Source organism: Palaemon carinicauda, chromosome 31, assembly GCF_036898095.1.
Source record: "Palaemon carinicauda isolate YSFRI2023 chromosome 31, ASM3689809v2, whole genome shotgun sequence".
Classification (NCBI taxonomy): Eukaryota; Metazoa; Arthropoda; class Malacostraca; order Decapoda; family Palaemonidae; genus Palaemon; species Palaemon carinicauda.
This window is the reverse complement of record NC_090755.1, coordinates 6461931-6471756: the sequence shown is the minus strand read 5'-3', so window position 1 is coordinate 6471756 and position 9826 is coordinate 6461931. Positions and strand designations below refer to the sequence as shown.

At 34.8% G+C, this 9826-nt stretch overlaps 2 protein-coding genes across 2 annotated transcripts; both read left to right on the top strand.

Annotated features, from left to right (window-relative positions):
* The first annotated feature begins 696 nt into the window (after window positions 1-696).
* Window positions 697-2159, top strand: LOC137625082 (spidroin-1-like). The gene is made up of 2 exons (XM_068356013.1): window positions 697-733; window positions 1399-2159. The coding sequence occupies exons 1-2, from the start codon at window positions 697-699 to the stop codon at window positions 2157-2159; spliced, it is 798 nt and encodes a 265-aa protein (XP_068212114.1).
* A 788-nt stretch (window positions 2160-2947) lies between these two features.
* LOC137625081 (antifreeze protein Maxi-like) lies at window positions 2948-8552 on the top strand. Its single transcript, XM_068356012.1, has 3 exons — window positions 2948-2972; window positions 7599-7636; window positions 7923-8552. The coding sequence occupies exons 1-3, from the start codon at window positions 2948-2950 to the stop codon at window positions 8550-8552; spliced, it is 693 nt and encodes a 230-aa protein (XP_068212113.1).
* The last annotated feature ends 1274 nt before the right edge of the window (window positions 8553-9826 follow it).

Sequence of the window (9826 nt, the reverse complement as noted above, 5' to 3'; positions counted from 1 at the left end):
GTACTGGCAAGCGATAATGTTGAGTTGCGCAAGCTAACATCAATGATTGATTATTATTCCTGGTATATATATATATATATATATATACTGTATATATATATATATATATATATATATTAATCTAATGATTCTTTCTCCGCCGTAAGTGAAGTGAAGTAAGTATTTTTGCCTAATTAATTTCATTATATTATCGACTTCTGATTTGTATAAATTCTTCTTTATAGTTTAACAACAGTATGATTGATTTATTGAACATTTGCTAAATATAATTTTTATGTAGTGTAACATTTTCTCTTGTATAAATTAGTTTTGTTTTATTTAAAGAATTTGTTTTTCATTACAACTCTTATTGCCTGTATTCTGTTAAATTTCTATTTATATCAATAAATTTTCTTAATTTGAATTTGAATTTACGGCTAACTGTTATACTCTGTTTTTACAGTTAATCTTTGTTAAAGAAAAAAAACTCATCAATGGTCTTTCAAACACCATTGGAAGCTTTAGAAATCAGCTTAACTGCTTATTCTTTGCGTCTAATGGAGTATTGCAAAACACTCGCATGAGGTGACATTCTAAAGACCACAAGACTGTATCCGTTATATAAAGCCAAGAGGTTTCAGTGAATCAGTTAGTATTGAACGAGCTTTCAAGGAGTAAACATATCAACGCTCCTTTGCAAGTCGAATCTCCTCCGATATGTTGAAAACAGGTTATTTTCTCTTTCTTGTTGTTGGTAAGTATTCCTCTCTGTTCATGTTATGGGCATTGCTTTGGTATTTCAAATACTCTTGTTCATGCTTATCTTTCTTCCTCTTGATTTGTTAAAGTTCTTATAATTTATATAGGAGATATTCATTTTAATGCTCCTACTGTTCTTAAAATGTGTTATTTTTCATTGTTCCCTTTCCTCACTGGCCTATTTTCCCTGTTGGAGCCCCTGTGCTTATAGCATCTTGCTTTTCTAACTAGGGTCTTAGCTTAGCTTGTAATAATAATAATAATAATAATAATAATAATAATAATAATAATAATAATAATAATGACACTCATGAATGGCACAGGATAATTCCCTAAAGACTGACCTTATATACATATGATCAGCGCCCAAGCCCCTCTCTACCCAAGCTAGGACCAGGGAGGGCCAGGCAAATTGCAAATACTCTTGCACATGGGGTTTAAAGGTTTAAAGGCCACTCATGAATGACAGGGGCAAGGGACAGTGATATGATTACTGATTACTGAAAACCTCTTTTTATTTCATAATTCAACATTTCAAACTTTCCTTTTGCAGGAGCCGCGTTAGCCGGTGACAAGGAGACAACGGCAAAGGTAAGGAAAGGATTCCTTTATACAGCTCTGAAACCCTTACAAGATTTGAAATATATTGTCTATTGACAGATCAGATGTCTGAATTGAGTGACGTTCTATTTTCACAGGACAAAAGAGGAGTACATGGTGGAGGTTATGGAGGAGGTAGCGGAGGTGGAGGAGGAGGATATGGAGGAGGTGGAGGAAGCTACCTGGTAGTCGGTGGTGGGGCAGGAGGAGGCCATGGGCCCTCAGCCTCTGACATTGCCAACCAAGCAGCCGCACAAGCTACTTCTGCCCTTGCTGCACTCGGAGGAGTTGCTCACGGAGCCGCTGCCAGTGCTGCAGCTGGTGCAGCTGCTGCTGCTTCTGCTGCATCACACACAGCTATAGCTGCTGCTGCCAACCGTCAGGCTCAGGCTGCCCAGATCACACAGGCTGCTCAAGGAGCCCAGGCAGCTGCTTTCCAAGAAGCAACCTTGGCGGGAAAGGCCAATGTAGCCGAACAGGCAGCCAAAGTAGCCGCCTCCATGGCTCGTGGTCTCCTGAGTAACTTGGGCCAAGTCTCTGGTGAGACCAACGCCTTGGCAGGACAGGCAGCCAGCAGTCTCGCAGCCCAAGAAGGAGTCCTTGCCTCTCAGAATGCCATGGCCTGGCAGGCACAACAGGCAGCTAACTCGCTCCACCAACAGCAGGCCGTCGTGCTCAGCGACTTGCAGTCAGCCATTGGGGCAGCAGGACAAGCACAGGGAGCAGCTGCCAAGGCTTTGGCCAAAGCTAAGGGCGCCAACAGTGGAGGATTTGGAGGATACGGAGGAGGATTTGGGGGCGGATACGGAGGATATCACTGAGTCTCTAGAGTCTAGAAGGATTTATCAAATGCTACCAATGTTTTGAAATTAACATAATAGTTTCTATAATTCTCTCATTATAATAGAATGAAAATGATGTTGCTTTAATATAAATGTTATTATAGGAGAGAATACTTATGATTATGAAAATTGGAATTGAAACATGAGGAAATAAAGTGTGATTTTAGATGTGTTTTTTACTTATCTTGGCACCGGAAGTAAATGAAAAATTAGGACGTTGAAGATTTAAAATTATACAAATATAAAATATTGCATATCAAAAAAAATCTATTTATTCAAAAAAATCTTAATGTTTCAAATAATCAGGCGAAAGAAAACAATAAAGATACCAAGTTTATAATGAAAGTAAATCAAATCTTTATTTATATATTTATCTACTTTTTATGTTTCTTAACTAATAAAGGAAAAAATGTGTATCTCCTACGAAAAATCTAGATCTTTTTAAGTTTCTAAGATATCAACTTGTGGAATATTAAAAAAAAAGCAGTTTATTTCAAAAGTTCTTAAATGTATAATAAATGCACTGGATGCAGTCACCTTTAATATGGAAGTGAAATGTCGAAACATTCGTTTTTATTTAATCTTTTCATGCGATTTCTATATAAAATTAGAGATTTCAAGGTTATATTAGTAATCATAAAGGGTTAATTAACAAGGTAACAATTATTAATAACATCCACTATAGGTATTAAACTTCTATTAAGGATTTCAAATCATAATCATTTAATTACTGAATTAATTAGACTCAAAGAATTATAAAGTAGATAATGAAATATGCTATTCTCAGTTTTGGTAATTTGGATTTTATGTAAAAAATTATCAATCTGCTGGCAACATCTTCAAATCCTATTTGAGGAATAGATGGGTAGAATTTTCAAAAGTTAATCTCTTTGAGGATTAAGCATGTATACATATATATATATATATATATATGTATATATATATATATATATATACATATATATATATATATACATATATATATACATATATATATATATATATACATATATACACACATATATATATATATATATATGTGTGTGTATATATGTATATACATATATATACATATATATATATATATATATATATGTGTGTGTGTGTGTGTATATGTATATATATATATATATATATATATATTGTCACTGAGCTGGAGGACGGGACAGAAAAAAACGAGAGTTTGACCAAGCGCTTTTGTATTGTTTAATTCTCTTCTGAGCCAACTGGTAAAAGAATCAGTAACAGTTTCAAAGTCACCTTTGCAACAGCAATCAAAAAAGAGAGTAATAAAAAAGGCAAAAACAACTGCACAGCTAGTTTGAAAATGATAAATATCTAGATGAATTGTTTTTAAACTGTTCGTCAAGTTTATACAGTATATTCTTGGACTGTTGTTGATTAATAATGCACTATTTAGAGCCAGTGAAATAAAGCCAGCTATGGTTGTTCTTAGGTCAATAATTTGTCTTATATCTATCATAATTTTCTTCCACTTATTTATCATACCGATAAACTAAAATTTTGACGCAAATTGTCACCTATCTTTTTCAATGTAATATGATTCATCATCCAAATATTCAGGACTGATACGTGATGCTTACAGGAGTATTACAGAGACTACAGAAACTTTTACGATAGTATCATACCATAAAAAATTGATTCTTTTTATTTTGTATATACTATACTAAATCTAACCTAAAAAAAGACTTTTACCTAACTCATACAATAAAAGTTTTATATTTCTATTTTATATATACTCTACTAAATCTAAGCTGAAAAGACATTTTACCTAAAATGTCAAGCAAACGGTTTTTTTCACTTTTATATCTTGAATTTAGTGATAGAAATTATTGAATATTTGATTTTACTTGGGGTATTGAAATCTACACTTTATGGTATAATAGCCAAAAATATCATATACTTACCGTAACTCTGGTAGAGGTCTTCTTCTTCTTCTTCTTCTTCTTCTTCTTCTTCTTCTTCTTCTATTAACGTGTTTTTTTTTCCCCATTTTTGTATAAGGTAAGATCGGTTGCCTTCTTTTTGAAGGACTTTGCTTTGGCTTTGGGGTAGACCGTAGTCCCGATCGGCTGCTCTGCCTGACATCGCTTAGACCCCGGTAGCGTATGTTCAGATGTTCACGTGCTGTACCAGTCACCAGCGTCCTTCCTGCCAGCAGCCACAGTTTGGAATGATTTCCTACGTATGTTTTCTAAAAAATATGAATATAAAAGACTTGAGAAAATACATTAAGAATTTTTTAGAATAGTTGAAAAGGTGTGTCCATTACCAAACCAAGTATTTAAAGATTTAAAGGCCACTCATGAATGACAGAGGGAAAGGAACAGTGACATTGCCCAAGCAAGCAAGACAATGCCCTAGACACTGACTATATATACATATGATCAGCACCCATGCCCCTTCTCCACCCAAGCTAGGACCAAGGAGCGCCAGGCAATGGCTGCTGATGACTCAACAGGTAGACCTATAGGCTTCCACAAACCCCTAATCCAAAGCTCACAAGGATGGTGAGGTTGCAGACACTAAAGGAACTAACGAGTATGAGCGGGACTCGAACCCCCGTCTGGTGATCACCAGCCAATGACGTTACCAAAGAGCCACCACAACCTTATAGTTTTTTGTTTATAATGCTGAAAGCCAATTATACAATGATTTTATCCTAAACATTCTATAACTATCATTAAACTTTTCATCTCTTCCCGAATCCTTTTCTGTCTCATAGATTAGAATTATTTTTGCTTGAGTTTGATTTCCTCCAGAATCAAGTCCCATCCTATGCACAGGCTCTTCCTTGAAATTCATAATTTTCTTTATATCATCACATCAAAAAGCATCAACGCATAGGAGGTTTAATGATGACCTAAAGAAAGATACTTTTATAATATTTCTAACTATGTGTACAGCTATTATTGTTAAACATTGTTCATAAATACATAATAAATACTGTAATGTATAGTTGATTTGTTCGTTTATATATTAAGAACGTTCTCTCTCTCTCTCTCTCTCTCTCTCTCTCTCTCTCTCTCTCTCTCTCTCTCTCTCTCTCTCTCTGTTTATCAGCTAGTCACGTACTGTACCGTGTATACTAATGTACTTTCAATGTTAATTGACTGTTTCCATTTCAACCAAACCACTAACTCATCTTTCTGTTATTTCTTGATATTTTTCAAGATTTCCCGAGAGTGTTCAAATCAAGAAGTCAAAACATAATCGTGTTTTAGACTGTAATAGTTTGAGCTTTTAAGAGTGACTTCACAAGCAAATATATTCCCTCTATTTAAAAACGAAGGTATTTTCTTATTTCCTATTCATTCATTTTTTCTCTCTTCCATGAACTAGTTTCCTTTTTGCATGAAGTGAGTGAAAAGAAGAAGCGAAAGTAGACTGCTGTCTCACTCCAGCGTTATATAAAGCCTCGCAGTGACATCCGAACGCTAGAGGGAACCCTGAACTCCTTCAATAACTCTTACAGAAATCGAATGAATCCCCATTTCTTTGACTTAGGCTTCGCGGAATACGAAGTGATTAGCTTCCATACATCTTGTCTTTGATTGGCTTCGTATTTTCGTCTTACGGAGACCAAATTTGGACCAAGTTTCTTCAGTTTTGAAAAGAGAAGAGGAAAATCATGAAGCTCTTTCTCATAGCTATATGTATTGCTGGTACATTAATGGGTATTGTTTTATTTTGAGTTAATTATTGTCAATTTCATTTATTCAGATTCTTATCTTATATTTTAATACATTTTGTAGAAAGTACAGCAATAGTGAAATAACAAGGCTTATGATGTCATGAACATTCGGTATATATATATATATATATGTGTGTGTGTGTGTGTGTGTGTATATATATATATGTATATATATATATATACATACAGTATATATATTATACATGCATACATACATATATATATATATATATATATAGATAGATAGATAGATAGATAGATACACACACACACAGATATATATATATATATATATATATATATATATATATATATATATATATATATATACATACATACATACATACATATATCAAATATTAATTTTCCACAGCTTTGATTAATTAATTGCAAATTCCCTCTCGTCAAATACTAGGAATCATAAGGCTAGATCTCACAGACATGAATGCTAATCCTCGTAATCAATATAGCTCATTAATTAAATTAATTATGTACCTAGAATTTCAATTCAAGAAAATCCTCGGAATTCTAATATCCTTATCATTAATTCTATTGTTTTTATCAGCAATGTTATTATTATTATCATAAGCCAAGCTACAACTCTAGCTAGAAAAGCAGAATGCTATAAGCCCCAGGGTCTAAACAGGAGAAATAAAGAGTAAACTATTCAGGAGAAATAACAGTGATGATACTGTATAAATAAGTATAGGGACAATAAGTAGAGCGCAAACCTCCGCCGCAGCAGCTTATTTCTCGACCTTTTGCTCAACCTTGACCTTTGACCTTAACATGTATTAATTCTCGTGGATTTTCATATACTCAAATATGAACCAAGTTTAAAGTGTCTGTGACAACAATGTCCAAACTTATGGCTGATTAAATGGATTGAACATTTTGCTTGATTTTGACCTTTGACCTTTAACCTTAACCTTCCAAAATTTAATAGTTTTCGATTTTTTACATTACAGTTAATCCATCCAAGTTTCATTACTCTACGATTAAAATCATGGCCAGGAAGCTGTTCACAAACAAACACACACATACACACACATACACACACACACAGGGGTGAAAACATAACCTCCTTCTAACTTCGTTGGCGGAGGTAATAACATGTTTCTAAATAGAACTGACATTAATCGAATACTGAAATATAAAATTCGAAAAGCAAGATACAAAATATTAACTAAAAGACTTCCAGGGTTACTTTATCAAGCCTGCCCATCACACCGCTTTGAAAAAAAAAGGCAGACCAAATTGACTGAAAGGCTTGTTTGAGTGTGCGTTCATGAAAGAGAACTCGAGCATAGGTCCATAGTACAAAATTAATGATAGAGACGTCATGGCACTATTGAAAAATATAAAATTTTGCCAACCATTGTGTCTCTTCTGGCCTTACTGAGAGCGTATATATATATATATATATATATATGAACTAGTTTTATCTTAGGTTTTCTGAGAATGCACGCACAAACATTCCTATTCAAGCATGTTATATATATATATATATATATATATATATATATATATACGTATATATATAAATAAATAACATGTCTGAATAGGAATGTTTGTGCGTGCATGACCAGAAAACCTAAGATAAAACTAGTTCCAGAACAGAGATTGTATAGGCCTTACTATATACAATAGATTCAAGGAATACTGGTATATTACTCTCATTACTGATACTAATTTCATTCCAGGTATCGCAGCTGCTAAAGACACCGAAGAGGAAACCAGAGTACGTAAGAAAAGATCATGTTATATTTGCATATATTTATCATGCATATTATCTTCATCAGTATCTCCTCCTGCGCCTATTGAAATAAAAGGCCTCTGTTATATTTTGCCAGCCGCCTCTATCTTGAGCTTTTAAATCAATGCTTCTTTATTCGTCATCTCCCACTTCACTCTTCATAGTCCTCAGCCATATAGGCCTAGGTCTTCCAACTCTTCTAGTGCCTTGTGGAGCCCAGTTACATTGCATGCATTGTGTTGAAAATGTAATTATTTTATTTACATTCCAGGAAAAACGCGGCTACATCGCAGATTTTATATCTGTTGGTGAAGATGTAAACAACCACAGACCCTCGGCAGCAGACATTGCTAACCAAGCGGCTGCTGAAGCCATTGAAGCTTCCATTGGTCTGGAGTATGCAGGAAAAACAGCAGCGGCTGAAGCAGCCTCTGCAGCAGCTGCTGTTGCAGCAGCTGCCTCTCAAACAGCTCAAGCTGCTGCCTACGACAAGCAGGTCCAAGCTGCTAAAATCACACAGGCTGTCCAGAAAGCACAAGAAGCAGCTTTCATTGAAACATCCTTAGCAGCTGAATCATCCGTAGCCGAGAAGGCCTCTAACATAGCAGCTGCTATGTCCAAAGAACTCCTGGATAACATGGAACAACTGTTAGCCGAACTGAATGCTCAGTCCACGCAGTCCGATGCCAGTCTCAATGCTCAGGAGGACTTCCTGAATACTCAAAGTTCCATGGCCTGGCAGACGCAAAAAGCAGCGAACATTCTCAGCGTACAACAAGCGATTACGCTACACGAGCTCGCGTCCGCCATGAGAGCCGCAGAACAGGCGACCACTGCAGCGAGGAAAGCAAGAACGAAGGCTAAAGGCGCCAATGCTTTGGGATTCAGGATAAGTTTTTAGCATTTATCGACTTGAAGAACTCTATCCTCTGTTCCCAGGTGGAAAAGAATTCTATGATAGGATTGTAATCGAACAAATCAATCAAAAGTAAGTTACATGTTGTAGGATAATCGGACGGAATAGGAGACAGAATCTGATCCATTTACATTTGGCGAAATGTTTTACATTATCATCTGTTTTCTATTTAGTCTTGTATTTATACATACGTATGCCATTTCTGACGTTTATTATCTTGATAAATACATATATTCATAAAGTTTTGACTCTTAGAATCTAATTGTACCGATTAAAACTTCAAAACTTAAATTCAACTTTACATTCTGTTTCCTTAAAACTAAGTAATGTGACATTCTAACAATTAATTGGTATAGCCATTTAGAAAAAAAAAACTATTCTTGAATAGATATAAATAGAAGTACAATTGGACACATAAGTCCCTGGCACACCTCGCTCCTAAGAAATACACCCTGTCACACCTGGGCTACTTTACACTCAGTAACCAAACACCTAGTGTAGTGAAAGATGTCAGAGGTGGTGGGCGTGGCTAAAACATGAACTCTCCGCACAGTAAGGTTGTGAAAGGGTGCACTTCCTCAGAACGAGGTGCACCAAGAATTCCTGTGTCCAACTGTACATTATAACTGAAGATGATTCTGTAATTTGATATAATTAAATGAAAACCATTTATTGATTATATCAAAAAAGTTAATAAGGTTATCACCCTCTCCCTACGATTTGACATTATTGGAATAAGTAGAGAAAAATAATAATTTATATTTACTAAGATGTGAATTTACATCCAAATATGAACGCCGATATTAAGATAATATATATATATATATATATATATATATATATATATATATATAACAGACTATCATTTTCGCTAAACCACGTCTACCCAAATGCTTTAATTTAGACCATAAATAAAAACAGGTCTGATCAAAACAATTTTTGTCTTGAAAGAAAAAAAGCAGTTTGGTTTAATAAAAAATGGTATAAAAATACAAATGTAACCAAAAAAGCAAGTAATGCTGAGAGAGAGAGAGAGAGAGAGAGAGAGAGAGAGAGAGAGAGATCTTAGCTAAGTAAAGGAATGATGGCAAAAATCCACAGAGAGAGAGAGAGAGAGAGAGAGAGAGAGAGAGAGAGAGAGAGAGAGAGAGTTGATCAACATCACAACTGGGTAAAAGTTGTTTCAGAAAAGAATTGCCTTTGATTTAATCAATAATAGGTGAAAAAACAAACCTTTGACCAAAGAATAATGGGACCTA

Excerpts from the sequence above, each read along its gene's own strand:
- LOC137625082 (XM_068356013.1), top strand. The coding sequence starts at position 697 with ATGTTGAAAACAGGTTATTTTCTCTTTCTTGTTGTTG. Across the intron at positions 734-1,398 it reads TTTTCTCTTTCTTGTTGTTG|ATCAGATGTCTGAATTGAGT; the intron begins GTAAGTATTCCT and ends GTCTATTGACAG.
- LOC137625081 (XM_068356012.1), top strand. The coding sequence starts at position 2,948 with ATGAAATATGCTATTCTCAGTTTTG. Across the intron at positions 2,973-7,598 it reads ATATGCTATTCTCAGTTTTG|GTATCGCAGCTGCTAAAGAC; the intron begins GTAATTTGGATT and ends ATTTCATTCCAG. Across the intron at positions 7,637-7,922 it reads ACACCGAAGAGGAAACCAGA|GAAAAACGCGGCTACATCGC; the intron begins GTACGTAAGAAA and ends TTTACATTCCAG.